Source organism: Panthera uncia (genome assembly GCF_023721935.1).
Source record: "Panthera uncia isolate 11264 chromosome C1 unlocalized genomic scaffold, Puncia_PCG_1.0 HiC_scaffold_4, whole genome shotgun sequence".
Taxonomy (NCBI): domain Eukaryota; kingdom Metazoa; phylum Chordata; class Mammalia; order Carnivora; family Felidae; genus Panthera; species Panthera uncia.
The window spans coordinates 40,794,196-40,816,150 of NW_026057585.1; the positions used below are offsets into that span (position 1 = coordinate 40,794,196).

General features: G+C 36.6%; 1 protein-coding gene across 3 annotated transcripts in view; it reads left to right on the top strand.

The window, feature by feature from the left end:
* Window positions 1-21,955, top strand: part of USP33 (ubiquitin specific peptidase 33) — a 64,202-nt gene that overhangs the window by 37,941 nt on the left and 4,306 nt on the right. For 2 of the 3 annotated variants that reach the window (XM_049616970.1, XM_049616971.1), the window contains exons 11-21: window positions 824-964; window positions 2,944-3,059; window positions 4,380-4,552; window positions 4,657-4,751; window positions 5,377-5,410; window positions 8,117-8,162; window positions 8,814-8,994; window positions 9,732-9,858; window positions 10,536-10,705; window positions 12,055-12,136; window positions 13,262-13,370. In XM_049616970.1, the coding sequence (XP_049472927.1) occupies window positions 824-964; window positions 2,944-3,059; window positions 4,380-4,552; window positions 4,657-4,751; window positions 5,377-5,410; window positions 8,117-8,162; window positions 8,814-8,994; window positions 9,732-9,858; window positions 10,536-10,705; window positions 12,055-12,136; window positions 13,262-13,370 (1,274 nt within the window). The remainder of the gene's footprint in view (window positions 1-823; window positions 965-2,943; window positions 3,060-4,379; window positions 4,553-4,656; window positions 4,752-5,376; window positions 5,411-8,116; window positions 8,163-8,813; window positions 8,995-9,731; window positions 9,859-10,535; window positions 10,706-12,054; window positions 12,137-13,261; window positions 13,371-21,955) is intronic. The other variant, XM_049616972.1, reaches the window with a different exon arrangement.

Consider the following 21,955-nt stretch of genomic DNA (forward strand, 5'->3'; position numbering starts at 1 on the left):
AATACTAACTTTATTCCCTGACCTTGATAATACTAACTTTATTCCCTTCAGAGAGGGTGAGTGAGTCTCCTACTCTTTCTCCCTCTAATATTACGCAGTCTTCATTTAGTCATGGTTGGAATCGTGAGAAATGCTTATGTGAAAATAATAAAGGTGACTTACTTTGCATTATCTGGAAAAATCTCTGAAGTCATTCAGTTTCAGGGTCCTTATGAACAGTTCTTTTTTCTTCAGATACTTATTGAGCACAATCCCTTGCCCTGAAATCTGTATTGTATATATATAGTAGGACTCCAACAGCACAACTGTCAAGATAGTGGTCATGAAGTTTTTATTTTCTTGATTCATAATTTCATTCTAAAAAAGGTTCTTTTCTGATAAAGGGATGTATTTCCTTTTATCACAGTAAGAATAAAATAATTTATGATTCTGCCTAAGTTTCTTCTTAGATTTTGATTATTATGTTAGTTTGAGAAGATAATCTTTTTCTCCTACAGTTTCAAAGCTTTTTAAAAACTATCATAAATACTAAAAAATACTAAATTAGAACAAATACAATTCTCTTTGGCTTTATGTTACCACTGCTCACTTCCTAAATTGCTAGTGCAGTAATGTGTTACAAACATTATTTGGATTCCTAGGTGGAAAATCACTGTTATTTTGCTTAGCAAGAACTTTGTCTATCAAATATTTCACTTGACATTTATTAATGGGAATTGTGTTTAAAATCTCAAATGAAGAAACCTTTAAATTAATTAATATTATTTGATAAGTGGGATAATTTTACTATTTAAGGTAATAATACAAATTTTAAATATTACAGAATATATTACTGATGTCCATTTGAATGACCTGTCTACATCACAGATCCTCCCATCAAATGAAGGTGTTAATCCACGTTTATCAGCAAGCCCTCCTAAATCAGGCAATTTGTGGCCAGGATTGGCACCCACACACAAAAAAGGTAGAAGTTTCAGTTATTCAGGTTCCTTTGTTTTGATAATTTAAAGTGTTAATTATGAAATATTTAGTACTTTAAAATTGACAGCATAATTTTATATAACCATGATTTGAAATTTTTGTGTGTGTGTGGCACAAATTTACATACAGTAGAATTCACTCTTTTGGTGTAGAGTTCTGGATTTTAACACACGCATAGATTTTTGTTACCACCACACAAACAGAATATAGAACAGTTCCAACACCCCCAAGGAATCCCCTCATAACTACCCTTTGTAATTAGATCATCCCCCTACCCCTCCCTAAACCCTAGGCCTTTGATCTGTTCTCTATTGCTATTGTTTTGCCTTTCCCAGAATGTCATATAAATAGAATCATACAGTACATAGTTTTTTGAAACAGGCTTATTTCACTTATTGTAATGCATTTGAGATACAGTCACATTGCATGTCTAAATAGTTATTTTTATTACTGAGTAGTTATTTCATTGTGTGATTATACTGCTGTTCATTCATTTTCACTTTGAAGAACATTTGAATTATTTGCAGTTTTTGGCAGTTGTGGATAATGCTGCAATAAACATTCGTGTACAGGTTTCTGTGTGAATATAAGTTTTCATTTGTCTAGAGTAAACACCCAGAAATGAGGTTATTGGGTTTTATGTTAGTTTCATACTTAATGTTGTATGAAATTGTTTTCCAGTTTAGCTGTATTATTTTGCATTCCCACTAGGCTATGTATGAGAATTCCAGTATTACAAAATGTAAAACTCTAAAACTCTTAGGAAAAAACATAGGAAGGAGAAAGTCTTCATGACCTTTTGTTGGACAAATAGTTTTTTTAAGACATCAAAAGCAATATCCATAAAAGAAGGGACGCCTGGGTGGCTCAGTCAGTTAAATGTCTGACTTTGGCTCAGGTCATGATCTCATTGTTCATGGGTTTGAGCCCCATATGGGCTCTCGGTTGACAGCTCAGAACCTGGAGCCTGCTTCGGATTCTGGATCTCCCTCTCTCTGCCCTTCCCCACTTGTGCATGCTCTCTCTCTCTCTCAAAAATAAGTAAACATTAAAAAAAAAAAAGCACAAAGAAGACAAAGTTTTAAAAAAATCCATAACAGAAACAATTAAAAATTTTCTTGGCAAAAGACACTATCAAGAGATTGAAAAGATAAGATTGGGAGAAAATGCTTGTAAATCAGGAAGCTCACAAAGGATCTGTTCAGAATGTATATATATATAAAAAAAATTCTCAAAACTTAGTTATAAAATCCCTTTTTCTTTTTCTTTTTTTTAAAAAATTTTTTTTAACGTTTATTTATTTTTGAGACAGAGAGAGACAGAGCATGAATGGGGGAGGGGCAGAGAGAGAGGGAGACAGAATCGGAAGCAGGCTCCAGGCTCTGAGCCATCAGCACAGAGCCCGACGCGGGGCTCGAACTCACGGACTGCGAGATCGTGACCCGGGCTGAAGTCGGATGCTTAACCGACTGAGCCACCCAGACGCCCCATAAAGTCCCTTTTTCAAATAATACCTTATTGGATGCAAAAACAAGGAAAAGCAAAACTATTCTGATTGAAGTCAAGCTGGAGAGACTGAACCTCCCTTCTATTTCATCTTGGCTTCTTTTGGGATTTTTAAAAAAAGTTTATATATTTATTTTGAGAGATCATGAGTGGGGAAGGGGCAGAGAGAAAGGGAGAGACAAAGTCCCAAGCAGGCTCTACACTGTTAGTGCAGAACCTGAAGTGGGGCTTGAACTCCTGAACTGTGAGATCATGACCTAAGCCGAAATCTAGAGGCAGATGCTTAACTGACTGAGCCACCCAGGCGTCCTTGGGATTTTTTTTTAAAGTAATTCTCTTGAATGGTACTTTGACAAGTTACTTTAGGATAGTAAATTTTACTGTTAAGGATTCCAGAGAAAATGGTAAAGGAACTACCTTTTAAAAGAATGTTCTTCACTTGTTTTTCAATCCTAGCTCAATCTGCATCATCTCCAAAGAGGAAAAAACAGCATAAGAAATACCGAAGTGTTATTTCAGACATATTTGACGGAACAATTATTAGTTCAGTGCAGTGTCTGACTTGTGACAGGGTGAGTATGAGGGAATTATAATATGCAGGGAATTTCTGTCAAATGGTCTTAAAAAAAAAAAACCTGACAAATGGGATGAAAAGTTTAATTTTTTCTCCTTGCTACTTATGGCTATACATGTATTTCTTATGTTTACATCAGCATAAATTGATTCTAGGAGTAGAATTTATTTTTTGGAAGTAGTAGCAACATCAGTTTGAAAGGATGGGTCTTGACCTGTCATTGGACAGGCATGCATTAGCAAGAATTAACTCTGTTGTTCATCTCTGGTCACATGGAAAGGTGATATGTTGCTCAGCAACAGTAAATGGTAACACATGCATATCCTCCCAAGGTTGATAAAATTCATATGCTGGGAAACTGTTGCTGTTCACAGGCACAAGGCTGTGAGTGTATCTTCTACATTTGGTGGTATGGCTTATAAATATTTTCTTTTGTTAAGATTACGGCTCAGATAATACAGGTAGTGTCAGATTCATGCATAAGAGCATAAGTTAAAATCATGAGTTCTTTAATCTTCCCTAAATCTATGAGTTTCTTTGAGCTTTTCTTAAGAGTGGTTTTGTTTCAGTGTAGTAATGAATTAAGGAATATAAAATGACTTATTAAAAAAACCCTCAAAAGTAAGTTTTCAGCTATTGTGGTAGGATCTTAAGTCAAATCTAAGAGCTACATCATTTTAATGTAGGCTGTTTGGGTACCAAATATTTTTTATTTTTATTTTTTAATGTTTATTTATTTTTGAGAGAGAAAGAGCATGGGCAGGGGAGGAAGAGAGAGGGGGACAGAATCTGAAACAGGCTCTAGGCTCTGAGCTGTCAGCACAGAGCCTGACGTGGCACTTGAACTCACAAATGTGACATCATGACCTGAGCCGAAGTCGGACGCTCAGCTGACTGAGCCACCCAGGTGCCCCTGGGTACCAAATATTTAAATGGGATTATCTTGAATTGTTTTCAGCTTTTTAAAAGTTACATGCCAAGTTTTACATCTTTTTAAAAACCATCATGAGACGTCATTTCCAAAAACAAATGCAGTAATAGTTCTTACGAGTTTGGAGCTCAAGCTACTGTGGCTGGATGTACTTTTCTATGCCACAGTGTCCTTGATTAATGGGAATGTTAGTAGTAACTTCATAAGATTTATGTGAAGATTAAATTTAGAACAGCACCTGGTACAGAGCAAGTGTTTTTGCCATTGCTATTACTGTTACTGATATTTTGGGGGTTTTTTGCTTATAAATTGCTTTGCAGTCTAAGATTTGTTCTCATAAACGTGTTGGATTATTTTCATCCCATTTTAAACACGAAACAATTTTAGGTGTCTGTAACCCTCGAGACCTTTCAAGATCTGTCCTTGCCAATTCCTGGCAAGGAAGACCTTGCTAAGCTGCATTCATCCAGTCACCCAACTTCTATAGTCAAAGCAGGATCATGTGGCGAAGCATATGCTCCACAAGGGTGGATAGCTTTTTTCATGGAATATGTGAAGAGGTATGTATGCATTTTCCTTGTACTATTTGAATGTTATAGCTGCTGTTTCTGCTGTACTGGCAGAACACTTCCTTTTTTTTTTTCTTCTATCAATAATGTTTCAGGTTTGTTGTCTCATGTGTTCCTAGCTGGTTTTGGGGTCCAGTAGTAACCTTGCAAGATTGTCTTGCTGCCTTCTTTGCCAGAGATGAACTAAAAGGTAAGAAATATGAAATAGTCTTCAACTATGGCTAAATTGTTTTGAGTGATCTAAAATACTAGTGGGACTAAATATAAAATGTGTTTATAAAAGCTAAGTTTTAAGGTGGCTTAAACAGTACTTGCCCATATATATCATCATCATAGTTGCCAGTATCTACCATGGCAATATAAATATAAATAACATAAATCATATCCTGAAATGATTGATACAAATTCCTGTAGTATAAGACAATATGGTGAGGGATTCAAAGAAGGGAATTCAACCCATATAAATGTTGTATATCAGGAGTACTCTGAATTCCTCCATAATATTTAAGATTTTCCACTGTTTTTTGTGGGTTCAGCACCTTGCTGGAATATATAACAGGCAGTCAGTAAAGTCAGGAAAGGGTATTTTTTTGAGATAGGCCTTCAAGGTTGAAAAGAGAGAGAGGAGAGGGTATTTTAGGCAAGGTAAACATCATGAATTGATTCTTGAGCAGAGACTAAAAAATGTGAGCTTTGTGTTACTGTGCTGCAAAATCAGCATACGGCAAAGTCAAAGAATTGCAGAACCAAAAAAAAAAAAATACAGTAACTTACTTTTATTTTGAGAGGAATGACCAGATCTGTTCTATTTCCAGGTGACAATATGTACAGTTGTGAAAAATGCAAAAAGTAAGTGTCATTGATAGTGCTTTGAATCGCATGTTTTGTATTATAAATGATATTTTTCTTGGTCACTTGAATTAGGTATGTGGAGTTAATTTTGCACCTTATTTAGAAAAATAAAGGCTAATAAGCTTTGTTCTAGTAAAAATAGAGAGACTGGCTCTTCTGTAAAACAAATTTGAGGTAAAAGTTTAATAAATTTAATAGGCTTATCTAAGATGTGAAAGTTTGTATGTATTTTGAGATATAAAATAAGTATATAATTTTGCATAAAACATCTTCTAAATATGGTATAAAACATATATTATGATGTATAATACACATTTTCATTATATGAGTTTGCCATCATAAATAGGGCAATATTCTCTTCTGGATGAACAGGCTAGATTCAGGATGTCAAAGTGACTATAAAGACACATAGTTTCAAATCTGTATAAAATTCAGAAAGGTTATACCAACTTTGATGTTACCTGTTGTATGATGGCAGAATAGAAAGTTAAGAAAAGTATGGTATTGTTTCTTTACATCTACTACTAGCTGCCTTTTAAAAGTCTTATAATAAACTCAAGCTTTTAAGCCTATGTGGTGCAAAGTTAGAAAAGAAAAGTAATTGGAGGATTGAAGGCAGATATGTTTGTGTGAACTGAGAAATTTGTCTGAATCTCTGTAAGAGAAAAATAATGGGATCCTAATAAGAACTAGAACCTTCATAATAACAAACATCTTACTGTTTAGCAGTAACTCCAGGGAAGTGTTGATCTGTAGCTATTGGTTCTCATCATGCCAAAAAGGAATGGTATGTTGTTTGGTCAGTAAGGATTAAAAGCTGTTTTATACTTTCTAGAAAAACATACACCTCTTATGAATTGGGAAGTATTTATTAGTTTGTCTCCTTGAAGCTGTAGCTAATAGATGAAGAGGGATTTGGCCTGGAGGGGCAACTTTCCTTGAAAAGCAACATGAACTAGGAAAAAGATACTAGTGAAGGTGGAAAAGAACCTTGCATCTGCCCCAAATCCAACGTAGATACCTGTCAAGTATATATTAATACTCATTAATACTAACCACCCTTTAATTCAAGTTATTTGTTTCTACATTTAAGAGTAAAGATTCTATTGCCAGAGTGGGATTGGAAAGTGGGAAAAATGGGTGAGGAGGATCAAAAGGTATAAGTTTCCAGTTATAAATTAAGTCATGGAGATATAATGTGCACCATAGCAACTATAGTTTATAATACTGTATTTCATATTTGAAATTTTCTAAGACAGTAGATCTTGAAAGTTTTCATTCATCACAAGAAAAAAAATTTTGTGACTATATATGGTGACACATGATGTGAACTAAAATTACTATAGTGATCATTTTGCAAAGTATACAAATATTGAATCATTATATTGTACATTTGAAACTAATTCAGTGTTATCTGTTGAGTATACCTCAATTAAAAATAATAATAAAATTTGGGGTGCCTGGGTGGCTCAGTCGGTTGGGCGGCCGACTTCAGCTCAGGTCATGATCTCGCGGTCCGTGAGTTCGAGCCCCGCATCAGGCTCTGTGCTGATGGCTCAGAGCCTGGAACCTGTTTCGGATTCTGTGTCTCCCTCTCTCTGACCCTCCCCCGTTCATGCTCTGTCTCTCTCTCTCTCAAAAATAAATAAACATTAAAAAAAAATTAAAAAAATAATAATAATAAAATTTAAGTAATAAAGGTTATAATATATTGACCAATATATAATATATTGGCCAATATAATATATTGGAATTTTATTTTACTCATTTTTACTTGATATCTGGATGTTATAAAGGCATAGCCAGGCCATAGACAGTAGCACATTTGTTTAAAAAAGTAGTTTTCAGGAGGTGCCTGGATGGCTCAGTCAGTTAAGCGTCTGACTTCGGCTTAGGTCATGATATCATGGTTTGTGGTTTTGAGCCCCACATGGCTGTTAGCTCAGAGTCTGCTTTGGATCCTCTGTCTCCCCCTCTCTGCCTGTCCCTAATGTGTGTGCATGTTCTTTTTCTCTCAAAAATAAACAAATGTAAAAAAAAATAATAATTTTCAGGGTACCTGGGTTGGCTTAGCATCCGACTCTTGATTTTGGCTCAGGTCATGATCTCACAGTTTGTGAGATCTAGTCCTGGAGCCTGCTTGGGATTCTCTCTCTTGTTCTCTCTCTGTCCCTCCCCCTGCTGTCTCTCTCTCTCTCAGTAAATAAACATAAAATTTTTTTTTCCTCAAAGAACTAACTCCCTGAATTATTATTACTGATAGCTTAAATATTTTTTTTTTTAATTAAGAGACTCCAATGTTTCATTAGTATTTTTTTTCTTCTTCATTTTTCTCTTTTCTCTTTTTTTTCCTCTCCTGTTCTGAATGATAGCCTTGTTGTCATTAGTATGTATTTTTAAATGGGTAGCATATAATTCAGTAGTGAGCATATTTTGTCCCTATGTTTTCTAAAATATTTTGCTGTATATTTACAAATACTTTGGGGCACCTGGGTGGCTTAGTCGGTTAAGTGTCCGATCTCACATTTTGTGAGTGAGCCCTGCGTCCTGCTTCAGATTCTGTGTCTCCCTCTCTCTGCCCCTCTCCTGCTTGTGCTCTCTTTTTCTCTCAGAAATAAACATTAAAAAAAAAATTAAAAATACTTTGTAGATTCATATGGGAAACAGGTTTACTTAAATTTGTTTTTTTTTTCCTCTTTCCAGATTAAGGAATGGAGTAAAGTTTTGTAAAGTACAAAAATTTCCTGAGGTATGGGCTTTATTAGAATTAAGTTCATTTTGTGTTACAGGAACGTAAAACATTAACATACAGTGTAGCATGGTTGAAGAACGGAGTGGTTCTATTGACCAATTGTTATGTTCATATACCCTATTAGGATTATTCATTTTTAAAATACTGACTTATGGGGCACCTGGGTGGCTCAGTCGGTTAAGCAGCTGACTCTTGATTTCGGCTCAGGTTGTGATTTTATGGTTCATGGGATGGAGCCTCATGTCAGGCTCTGCACTGACAGCACAGAGCCTGCTTGGGATTCTCTCTCTCCTCTGCCCCTCTTCTGCTTGCTTTTACTGCATTCTCTCTCAAAATAAAATAAACTTAAAAAAAAAATACTCAGTTACATACCAACTAAGTGCCCTTATCTGTAAAACTGTGTTGAACACAGTTTAATCAGACAGTATAGGATTTTGCAGGTATAATATAAAATTAGAAAAGCCAGCAGGTTTGAACTTAGGAAGTACCAGGTTTCACCATTTCCATATTCTGGTGTGTTTAGAATCAGGTTATCATCATTGTAGGGTGATGTGTAACCTTGACACTTAATTCAATACCTATATTTAATAGATTCCTTTATTAGTATATAAAACAATAGAATTTTAAATAATCTTATCTTTCTCTTAGATTTTATGCATCCATCTTAAAAGATTCAGACATGAACTTATGTTTTCCACCAAAATCAGTACCCATGTTTCATTTCCACTGGAAGGTCTGGATCTTCAGCCATTTCTTGCAAAAGATAGTCCAGTTCAGATTGTTACCTATGATCTTCTGTCAGTCATTTGTCATCATGGAACTGCAAGTAGTAAGTATATAGGTTTGACATATGTCTAGATCAGGGGGAAAAAAAGTAACGGTCTGCATTGATCTGTTAAATAAGACCTGATTAAATAAAAGAAATGTAAAAATAGATTTTTATTTTTTAGTTTTATTTTAATTTGGTTGTTATAAACAGGTCTGAAAATTTTAGGTAATTGAATAATTTTGCTATGAAGTTTTGAATACTAGAAATATTTTGTATAAAGCTTAATATTAAGGACTTTAATATGATCATTTTTGGGGGGCACCAGGGTGGCTCATCTGGCTCTTGATTTCAGCTCAGGTCATGATCACAGTTCGTGAGATCAAGCCTCACGCTGGGCTCTGTGCTAATAGCACAGAGCCTGCTTGAGATTCATATTCTCTCTCTCTCTCTCCCTCTCCCCCTCTCCCCCTCTCCCCCTCTCCCCCTCTCCCCCTCTCTTCCTCTCTCCCTCTCTCCCTCTCTCCCTCTCCCCCCTTGCCTTGCTTCTGCACTTTCTCTTTCTCTCAAAATAAATAAATAAAAAGATTATATTTTTCACTTTTTTTAAGATTACATTTTTGTCCTTATTTTCATTTCCTCAGGTGGTGATGGTGAGGATACATACTGGAAAAAATATAGATACATAGTTCTTGCTATATCTCTGTCTCTGCTAGGAACTGAGGATTCAAAAAGTACTTTAATTCTTGTGTTAATCTTGTATTGCTGAAATTATTTAAATTTTTTCAACTCAAATTCAGGTGGACACTATATTGCCTACTGCCGAAACAATTTAAATAATCTCTGGTATGAATTTGATGATCAGAGTGTCACTGAAGTTTCAGAATCTACTGTACAAAATGCAGAAGCTTATGTTCTTTTCTATAGGTAAGGAAGTAACTCTCATGGATAGATTATTTTGACAAATATGAAAGAACATCTCACTTTGGGGTTTTTACTTCTAAGACTTTCAAGATGTATTGCTGAGTAAAGATTAGAAATTGTTTTTTTCTAATTTCATTTTGTAAGTAAAGTGAAAGGTTGCATGCAGAATGATCTTTTGTTAAGAAAATGTTAAATCATTTAGTTGAAAGGTAAATGAATATATTTTGTTTTAGAAAGATTGGTTTTAATAAATTAGTCTCTGACAGTAGGAGTTAAGTACCAGATTTTCTCCTAAAATAGCTAATAAAGGAGGTATTACTATAAAAATAGATCTTTGGTATTTTTCAGTATCTTGTAAAAAGATTACTAACTACTGAAAGAAGAAAGTAGATGAACTATTTAGGTTGATTTTATTAGCAAACATTTGAACGCCAGCTGTATACCAGTGGTTATGTAGATACCAGTAGTTCTGATACAGTGGTGCCCATTAGGGGTATATAATGTAGTTGGGGCTAGGGGTGGGGTGATACAAAATATATTTCTGTTGTATAATTCCCAAGCCTAATAAGATTCATAGTATTACTGTGTGTGCTAAGTCTAATAAGGAAGACGAAAAATCCATCAACTGATCGGATGGAGGAAAATGCATATTAAGTTTAATGAATCATTGTCCTTAATAGGAAGAGCAGTGAAGAGGCACAAAAAGAGAGACGAAGGATATCAAATTTATTGAACATAATGGAACCAAGTCTCCTTCAGTTTTACATTTCTCGACAGTGGCTAAATAAATTTAAGACTTTTGCTGAACCTGGCCCTATTTCAAATAATGATTTTCTCTGTATTCACGGAGGTAAGAAATCCTGAATTGGAAAGTAATGGTAGATGTTTGCCCTTAAATAATTTACAGATTAAGAAAGAGCCAAGAGTTTTCCTCTTCGACTTATTTTCCATTTCTTTATCTGCATCCAACTTAAATCTGTTTAATTCTCTAGTTTTAGAAATTGGCATTTTCTTCTATTTATAGGCAGTCTGTAGCCTCTTCATAGGAGAGATATTTATTGAGAACCTGTTCCAAACCCTGTGCTAGACCCTGAGAATACCAAAGACACTGTTTGTTTTCTAATTTCATAGTAGAGACAGATCCATACACAGCCAGTTATAGTACAGTGAGCACTTCTATTACACATTATTCTTCTCTGCTGAGAGGCATTCAGCTACCCCTTGTATCCATGATTTTTACCCTTTTGCCTAAATTAATAGCTGGCTCTTTTCCTAAGTATGGACATGTCCTTGGAATTTAACAAAAAAGCCTTGTATAGTTATTTGCTAAATATAACTTATGCCTTTGTGACTGGCTATGTTAGTGTTTGTTCTCATGATAAATAACATGTTAGTGTGATACCTTGATTAAATTTCATGGTTGAAGACTCAATATTCTTATTAATTAACTATTTTTGCAGTGAAACCACAAGAGATAGTAGGAATGTCCCATAGTGAATATAGAAACCTAAACCTTGAAATGTTTCTGTATGTGAATTTATCTCTTATTATTTCCCTACTTGAAGTACTAACATAAGGCTCTTCTAGTTCTGAATCCCCCCATAAGCTTTTTATGGTATTTATCTGTGACTGCCTTTTATTATAGTTAGTTATATAAGTGCCTCATGTCTTTTGCTGGCTCAAGCTCCATGAAGGAAAGAGTGTCTCTTATTTTCCTTTGATTTCCCCCAATACACAGTCAATGCTTGGTAAGGATTTACATAAATTACTTGAAGATGTTGGTTACCTGATTTTTCTCTAACTACTTCAAGAAGTAGGTTCATTTTTAGGAATGTAGTCACCAGAAATACTTAATTTTTAAGAATACTGATTGATGGGGCGCCTGGGTGGCGCAGTCGGTTAAGCATCCGACTTCAGCCAGGTCACGATCTCACGGTCCGTGAGTTCGAGCCCCGCGTCAGGCTCTGGGCTGATGGCTCAGAGCCTGGAGCCTGTTTCCGATTCTGTGTCTCCCTCTCTCTCTGCCCCTCCCCCGTTCATGCTCTGTCTCTCTCTGTCCCAAAAATAAATAAACGTTGAAAAAAAAAAAAAATACTGATTGAAAAATGCCAGTGATTAATCAGTTTAAAAATGAGTTTAACCTTTAAAAGTTGTATAAAGGAATTTAAGAATGAAACACACCCATCTAAACTTTTTTAGGCGTTCCTCCACGAAAAGCTGGTTATATTGAAGACCTGGTTTTGATGCTGCCTCAGAACATTTGGGATAACCTGTATAGCAGGTTTGTTTTTTTAAATCAGACAATACGGTATTATGAAAATCAGTTGGTGAAACTTGTTAAAAGGGGATTGTATTGTTTCACATATGCTCCTTATGCTTTATGTCGCTTATGTAGAAAATTCTCTTTTTTCCTGTCATTATTCACTCTGAAGTGAACAGGAAGACTTCATAGTTAACGTGGCCCAAGTCTAGATAATTAATTCCGATTTTTAGGTTCTAATTATCTGTATCTGTAGAAATATATGGGTGATATTTAAGTCTGAGATTTTAAAGTTTTAAATTTTGTTTTAAAACATTTCATGTATAATTTCCTTACTGTGTTTTCCATAGTTAAATATTGAAAATATGGGGTACCTGGGTGGCTCAGTCAATTGAGCATTGTACTCTTGATTTTGGCTTTGGTCATGATCTCACAGTACATGAGTTTAAGCCCTACCTTGGGCTCTGTGCTGACAGTCTGGAACCTGCTTAAGGTTCTCTCTCTCTCTCTCTCTCTCTCTCTCTCTCCCTCTCCCTCCCTACCTCCCTCCCTCCCTCCCTCCCTCCCTCCCTCTCTCCCTCTCTTCCTCCCTCCCTCCTGCCCGCCCGCCCCTCCCTTGCTTGTGCACTGTTTCTCTGTTGAAAATAAATAAACATTAGAAAAAGTTAAAAATAAAAAAAAAGATTCTCTCTCTCTCTCCCTTTGCCCCTCCTGCTCTTGTGTGCACACACACTCGCTCTCAAAAATATATATATATTGAAAATAATTTATTCCATGAATTCTTACTTAGAAGCCAGGGAAAGCCTCTTTCTGATTAAAACTTAAGACTATGGCTGCATTAACATGTTGTATTGTAATTTTTTGAAAGCCACCTCTTTTACTTTGTATTGTTACCTCTAGCGTATTTGGTAGCAGAAGTAGCTGTAAGGGAAAGTTAAAATATAAAGCAGGTTACTTAATACATTGATAGTCATCCTGATAAACATAAAATCAAGTTGTTATAATTATTTGATTTTTACGTTTAATTATGACTGAGAATTTTTTTGTGGCGGTTGATTCTTTACTAGGGATTTAGCCTAGTAAAGATTTCCTAGAACATGAACTTTCTTTAACATTATCATAATTATTAAATTCTTCTTGCTTTAGGTATGGAGGAGGACCAGCTGTCAACCATCTGTACATTTGTCACACTTGTCAAATTGAGGCAGAGAAAATTGAAAAAAGAAGAAAAACTGAACTGGAAATTTTTATTCGGGTAAAAGTTATGCTTTTCAAGTTGTAAATGTGATTTAGGATAAAGATCACTGACAATTAGCAGAATCATTATGTTAATGAAATGATTAGATGAAGGAGTTGTAGGTGTTCAGGGTGTGTAACAGCCAGAGACCTCCAACAAGTCATAAAAATTCTAGTGAGTTAAGGTCTCCTTTTGTGGGGTTTTGTTTTCATGGATTGGTAAAAGATTTTGTTGTACAGATTGGTACTTGCAAGAAGTCTCCTTATTGAAATGGTAAATTACAGGTTTCTTTTAGTGTTTTTCTGGAAGTATCTACCCAGACTGGATTCTCTACTTCCATCTTTTTGTGAAATATAGTATTGTTTTGTGGGACTGTCTATTCTTTCAAATATACTCCTCAAAATGAGTACATTAAGAAGCATTCCTTGATTGCAGGCAACAATATGAAGGTCATTACAGAATCAGTAGGAAGAGCTAAACAACCAGGTTTTTGTTTGCTTGTGTGTTTTTTTTAATAATCTATTTGATTTTTTTAAGGAAGTTTAAACTGTATCTGTGCAGTTTTCACAGACTTACCAATACAGCAGAATTAGCCTTTGATGATTTGAAAGTAAATTGGATTATCTACCTTTTGAAAAGGATCAACATGCAAGTAAATTAAAAACCATTTTAATTTAAAATTTAAAAATGGGGGAGAGGTGGGCGATACAGGGGTATATATATAGGTTGTGGTTATGGAATGAATAAGTCACGAAGGAATGTAGTCAATGCTACCGTAAGAACGATGGATCAAGATAGGTGGTAGCTACACTGGTCGTGAATACAGTATAATGTGTAAACATGGAATCACTATGTTGTACACCTGAAGCTAATGTAACATTATGTGTCAGCTATACTCAGAATCATTTAATGTGTATATGCTGACTGAATGACCCATCCATATGCAAATTCAGGGTTTTTCTGTGTGCTTAGAGCTGTTTGATGGTCTTAGGCTCTGAAGTTTTAAAATACTATAGTGGTTGAGGAAAAAAGACATATTTAAACATGCACTAATGATATGCACTAATTCAGAGAGGCAAAATGAAGTAATTCATAGGTAATTAAGTAAGTAAAGAGGAGAAACTGTTGTAGTATCACTGGTTAATTATAGCAGATTACCAGTCTAGATGATGATGATGATGATTTTATATACACTGCTAGGTTTTATGGGGGTGCCTGAATGGCTCAGTCAGTTGAGCATCTGATTCTTGGTTTCAGCTCAGGTCATGATCTCACAATTCATGAGTTGGAGCCCCACGTTCGGCTCCATGCTGGCAGCATGGCGCCTGCTTGGGATTCATTCTCATTCATTCTCTCTCTCTCTCTCTCTCTCTCTCTCTCTCTCTCTCTCTTCCCCCCTCTCCCCTCACCCCCCCTCTCTTTTCTGCCCCTCCCCTGCACACATGCTTTCTGTCTTTCAAAATAAATAAGTAAACACTAAAAAAAATAAACAACCAGGATTTATGGACAAGGACTAGTACAGTTCCATTTATCTAGGTAACAATAAGTAAGTATCTTCACAGTACTGTTGTCAGTAGCACAGTTCCAACTTTTTATTTATGGTCCAAAGTCCCAGTAGAGAATCCTAGTAGAGTTTTAGTCACCTGAGAACCATGTGCATTGATAATCCTACTAAGACTATATTGGTGGAGGGATGGGTTATTTTTTAAAAGAAAATTGAGATTCTTTCAGTAAAAAAGGAGAGGAAGTTGTTAAATAGACAAGAGATGGGGGTACCTGGGTGGGTCAGTTGGTTCGTGGGATTGAGCCCCATGTCGGGCTCTGTGCTGACAGCTTGGACCCTGTTGAGGATTCTTTCTCACCCTTTCTCCCTGCCCCTCCCCTGCTTGTTATCTCTCTAAATAAATAAATAAACATTAAAAGACAAGACATGAACAGTATGTTCCATGTTATGGCTGCCCAGCACATGTTCACACATCATACACATGTATACATACTTGCTTTTCTTCATGGATTTAGAGTTTTTTGTGTGTGCCCTTGCCTAAAGTAAAGAAATTTTCACACACACAGAGGAAGATAATATTGGTATCAATTTGTGTATTGTGCTTAGGCCTCATTTGTTTCCTAAATTTAAGGAGGCAAGTTATAGTTGAATATTTAAAATAGTTCACTCCAGGGTGCCTGGGTGGCTCAGTTGGTTGGGCATCTGACTTAGGCTCAGGTCATGATCTCGCAGTTCACAAGTTCGAGCCCTGTTTTGGACTCTGAGCCTGCTTTGGATTCTGTGTCTCCCTGTCTCTCTGCCCCTTCCCTGCTCATGCTCTGTCTCTCTCAGAAATAAATAAACACACACACACACAAATAAAATAGTTCATTCCATGAATGCTTGAATAAATGGTTAATGACTGTATCCATTAGGGTTGGGGGAACAGAAGTTATTGTAAGTATTTTGAATATAATAGGAATATAGGCAAAGAAATACTTAAACAACTACTGAAAGGACTAGGCAGTGAAGGTCAAGAAGACCATTTATGGCGTTTGGACCATAAATAAAAAATTGGAACTGTGCTACTGACAACAGTACTTTGAAGATACTTACTTATTGCTACCTAGACTTATTGCTGACTCTTAAGGTATCTAGAAGTGGGATAGGCTGCTGTGCTAGAGGTAGGAGAGGTGGCCTGTGGGGGTTTCAGAGCCCAAACAGGTTAAGGAGAGCTTCTTGTGTGGACCCAGTCAAGAGGGTTGGAGCCCAGGTAAGTTGAAAATGGATACCCATGTTGGCTGGGGGTTGGGGTGCCGTGGGTGATAGGATTGAGGGATGGATTACATATGTAGAATTCATCAAATAATAAGTATAGTGAGAGCCACATTTCTCATTGTCAGATAAGAGTTACAGGTATGGAAAGGGAGAAAACTAAAATGGATCGTGTTACTAGATTGGACTTATAGGTATCTTTGTGAACTCATGGTGATACATATATACACACATACATACAGAGGTACAAATGTGTGTACATGTACGCATGTATAGAAGCAGATGGATGTGTATATATGTTAATTCCCTATCTTTGTCACTGAAAGGGCCTGGGAGCAATGCTAATTCCAATAGGATTGAAAATACCTAGCTTTCATCAGGTCCTGGCCTCTTAACATCTTTCTTCACTAAAAGGTACCAGCCTTCCTTAGAGAAGTGGCTGGTTCATATCAATGTTAATTTCCAACTTTTAGTCATTTCTGTTGCGTAGGAAAATGTCCTTGTGTGTATGAAATGTACACCAAGATGTTTGGAGGAAAGGAACATCTGCTTAGCAGCTTACTCTCCATGATCTAAGTAAAGGAAATTTCTTTGTGTCATATTGGAGTTTTCCTGTAAGTTAGATTGTTTCCAAGTTAAAAAATTTAAAATTGTGCAGTCCCTGGAAATTATCTCAACTGTTTGCCACTGGTAATTCTCAGAATAATGCTCAGAAATCTATTAAACTTGATAACCTGTTAATCTCAGGACCCTGGTGGGTTATTCTCAGGATGCTCATAAGACACAAGATGCTGCTGCTTTTAAAGATGTTAGCTGCCTGTGACACCAAGTGAAGGATTCTTGGGAAGATGCTTGGCAGTAGTGGCAAAATCCTATTTATGCCATCTGTGGATGCTTCAGTCCTACTCACAGCTGCCACCAGAGGGGAGAAGTTGCTTTCTTTTGTGCCTTCTATATATTGCATAGATCATTGATAATGCCTAATCTGTAGTACTCCTGGCATGGGATCCTGGAAAATGTAGGCTTCTCTTCTTCACAGAAGGGAGTGTAAGAATGAATGGAAATGATGCTTTATCAGCTGTACAGTAAAGTCTGTCTCTTGTCACCTCAGTATTCATACATGTAAGCAACAGCAGTAGCAACAATATCATGTTTCTGTTTAACACCGTGCAACCAGCTCATGTACCAATACATGCTGCGTTTACATTTTCCTAAACTTGGGAGACTCAAAGTTCTATGAGTCACTATATCCATTTTTGGATGTTAGTCATTCATCTTTAGTTCAGTCAATTCAGTCATAATATCCCTTTCATACTGTGAAGAATAAACTATAAGATTAACTACAACCAGTATACCTTATATGAAATAGTAGAGGAAGAAAAGTAAATTTGTAATTATTTACAAATTTGCTAAATGTTTACAGATATGTATATATGGTAAGGAAGAAATATGTATGTACAGCTGATCATTTACCCATTTCATATTCTCTGTTTTCTTAATCAGCACTTAAGTTGGTTGTGGTTGTATTTACCCAGACCATCATTACTGAAGAATCTGAGGTCTTTGTAATCTTGCCTGGTTTAGATTTTTCTAGTTGTCTATTAGCTTTTAACCTCTGGGTTTGGAAATACTGAATGTGCTTGCTGTGGGTTGAATGGCGGTCCCCCCAAAAAGATATATCCATGTTCCAATCTCTGTGAGTTCACCTTAATTGTGAATATGACCTGATTTGAAAAAGGGTTTTGCATATGTAATTAACTTAAGGATCTTGAGAGGAGATCATTGTAGATTATATGCATGTACCCTAAATTCAATGATCAATGTCCTTATAAAAAGACCTGCAGAAGAAAGAGACTCAGAAGAGCTGAAAGCCATATATAGGCAGGAGGCAGAGCTTGGAATATATAGCCACAAAGCAGAAACTTTAAGAGGCAAGGAACAGAATTTCCCCTAAAATCTTCCCTAACGTATGTTCCTGCCTACACCTTGATTTTGGGCTTCTGTTCTCCAGAGCTTTGGAAGATTAAATATCTGTTTTCAGATACCAAGTGTTTGGTAATCTGTTATACAGTAGCCCTCTGAAACTAATACAGTAGGTATAATCTGGTTTTCAGACATAAGCCTCTTTGTTCCTGTTGTATAGTGGCCATTTTATTTCAGCCTTTAAATACCCAGGGCTGTAACCCACTCTGCCTCTTGGTTCAGTGACTAGAGGAACCATACATAACCAGAGGAGTATTTCAACTTTTAGTCCAGTAAAACCATTGTTGTTTCCCTGTGGAATTGAATACCTCCAAACTAGTAGAGGCCAAAGTTGTGGAGATGAGAAGCAAAGATTTGTGAGTATGTCATTAGGTACTTTCTTTACCTGGTATCTAGCCTCATGTATTCTGGTTATGGGGAAAATACCATATACTGATTTCTAGTTTGGAGCATATACCATACCACAGAGGACAGTACCAACCCCACCAAATTTTGCCACCCACGCACAAAAACTGAGTCTTCAATAGGCCAGCAGCTTTTAGGTGATGCCACATGATAAGGTCAGGGACTCCCATGAATGTGAGCCCGATGTGGGGCTCGATCTCACTACTGTGAGATCATGACCTGAGTTGAAATCAAGAGTTGGCTGCTTAACCAACTGAGTCACCCGGGTACCCCACGGAAAATATTTTAGTAGACATTCTTTCTAAGAAGGGGTGACTAGTAAACACACGAAAGGGTACACTATCAGCAATCATTAGAAACATGCAAGTTAAAACCTGTGAAATACCATCACACAAGTCTTAGAATAACTGGATAATATCAAGTGCTTACAAGAATGCAGAGCAAGTGGAATCGTCACATGCTGGTGGGAATGCAAAACGTTACATGCCAAATGATAGATTGGCAGTTTCTTCTAGGTTCAATAAGCATAAGTGCACGTGACTCAGCAGTGTCACTCCTGAGTATTTACTCCAGAGAAATGAAAACTTATGTTCACAGGAGGTGTGCCTGGCTGGTTCAGTCTGTAGAGCATGTGACTTGAGGTCGTGAGTTCAAGCCCCATCTTGGGCGTAAAGCTTACATTAAAAATAAATAATAGAAAAGAAACGTGTGTACAGATGGTTATAGCAGTATTGGTCATAATTGACCTAAACTGGAAACCATTGAAATGTTATCGGCTGGCAAATGGATAAACAAAATGTATAGCTCTATAATGGAATACTACTGGTAGTAAAGAAGATTGGAGTATTGATGCATGCAGCAGCATGGATGAATCTCAGAAACATTAGGCCAGGGGAAAATAGATGTGAAAAAGCTATGTGATATTGAATTCCATTTATATGAAATATCTGAAAAGTGGGAAACCATGAAGACAATGTACATCAGTGGTTTCCTGGGGCTGAGAATAAGAGATTGATTGTAGAATGGTGCAGGGGAACTTTTTGGGGTGTCGGAAATATTCTAAACTGGTTTATGGTTGTGTTGCAAAACTATAAATTTACTCCCCCCCCCCCCTTAAAGCAGGCTCCATGCCCAGTGTTGGACTTAAACTCACAACCCTGAGATGAAGAGTTGGATGCTCTATAGATTAAGCCACCCATGCATTCCCCCCCCTTTAAAAAAAAAAAGAAAGAAAACAGTGTGTGAGTGTAAAACTTAACACTGGAGTACAAATATAGGTGCCCTTGGTAGACTGGAACTTAAGTAGAGTTTCTGAAAAATTGAAAAAGTAGATAGGATCAGGTTGAAGAAGCAAACCAAAGGCGACAGGAAATATCATACAGATTTCAAGCTTGAAAATGGCAGACACCAATAATAACCTCAGCATTCTGTCCTCTGCATTGTACAAGGCAACAAGCATAAAGGTTTTTGCTTGGATACAGCAGTAAATAAGGAGATGTGGGTCAGTTAAAGAAGGAATTATCTTAGGTAGTTTCTAATCCATAGAATTGTGATTTCTTAAATTAAGCTTTAAAATAAACACAATAGGGGGTATCTGGGTGGACCAGTCGGTTGAGCGTCTGACTTTGGCTCAGGTCATGATCTCACAGTTTGTGAGTTTGAGCCTTGCATTGGGCTCACTGCTGTCAGCACACAGCCCGCTTTGGATCCTCTGTCCCCTTCTCTCTCTCTACCCTCCCCCCCCCCCGTGCTATATCAAAAATAAACATTAAAAAATTACAGTTGATCCTCAGAGAGATAAAGACGTAAAGATATTATATCATAAAAACAAAACTCAACAGATGAGTTGATTGAATAGCAGCATAAATAATGCTGGAGAGCAAAGTGGTGTACTGAAAGGTTTTGCAGAGTTTCTCCTAAAATGAAACACAAGGATAAACAGATGGAAAACAGAAGTTTCAACATGTTGGATAGATATAGAATCCAATGTTTTTCTAATAGGTAATTTTATTTTATTTTTTTAATTAAAAAAATTTTTTTGAGAGAGTCAGAGCATGTGAGCAACTGGGGGAGGGACAGTTGGAGAGGGAGAGAGAATCCCAAGCAGGCTCCACACCCAGTGAGGAAGATGACTGAGAGATTGAGCCCAGGGTAGAGCCTGACTCAGGACTTGCCATGAAATTATGACCTGAGCTGAAATCAAGAGTCCTATGCTTAATCGACTAAGGCACCCAGGCACTGCATATTTATTTTAGAAGAGACTAGAGGGGAGGAACAACTATTAGGGCAAGAGTTTAGAGAAATTAACCTGAAGTAGAAAAAAACATGTATCTTTTTTTTTAAGTGTTTTTTTGTTTTTTTTTTTTGAGAGTGAGCATGAGCATCTCATTTTTTTGAGATGAGTTGGGGAGGGGCAGAGAGAGAGAGAGAATCCCAAGCAGGCTCCACACTGTCAGCATGGAGCCTGATGAGGGGCTTGAACTCACAAACTGTGAGATCATGACCTGAGCTAAAATCAAGAGTCGGATGCTCAAACTGACCGAGCCACTCAGGCGCCCCAACATGTATCTTTAAATTAATGAGGTGGTTGTAGTTAACTAAATATTTTAAAAACCCCACCTAGACACATAAGAAATATCCTAATGCCAAAAATGAAGTCCTGAAAGTATTCAAACCTGATAAAGCTATGCGTTAAGTGTATTTAATTGGTATAATCAATCTGACATTACATTTCAGAAATCTCCATTCCCTAGGGATAAATTGTGCATCATAGAAAGTCCCAACTTTAATTCTCTACCTTGAGACAGACATACTTTGATTTATTCGTTAACCATCAGGCAGCCACAGTGTTTTTCATTGCCTTTCATTGTTCTGTGGAAGCAACTGTCTTATATCCCAGAAAGATCCTTGCCCTCAAATAACTTTAATAAATAAATAATACATGATGTATTGAAAGGTAATGAGTTCTGTGGAAAAGGAAAATAATAGAACAGTGTACTAGAACATAGTACAGTGATGATGGGAGGTGTCAGGTGCAATTTCAAAAAGGGTGATCAAGATAGGCCTTTATTGAGAAGGTGACATGTAAGCAAAGACTTGAAGGAGGTGCGGAAGGTTTTCAGATAAGCGTGAAAAGGAGTGATGGCCATGTAAAAGCTTTAAGAAGCAGGAATGTAAATACTTGGTTCTGGGAATAACAAAGAGGTCTATGTGACTACAAGTGAATACATGATGAAGAAAGTATTAGAAGATGAAGTCAAATCATGGAGCCAGATCATGGAGGTACTTCTGTGCTATTATAAGGATCTTTGGGGATAATGGCAGGGTTTTACTAGATTTGATTCTAGGAGAGACATTATCTGAACTTGGCTGTCTTTGTCCTCAAATAGTATGTACCATGGGCATTTAGTTACCCATAATGAAATATTTTTAAGAGTCTCCTGTCTTTTCACACGAA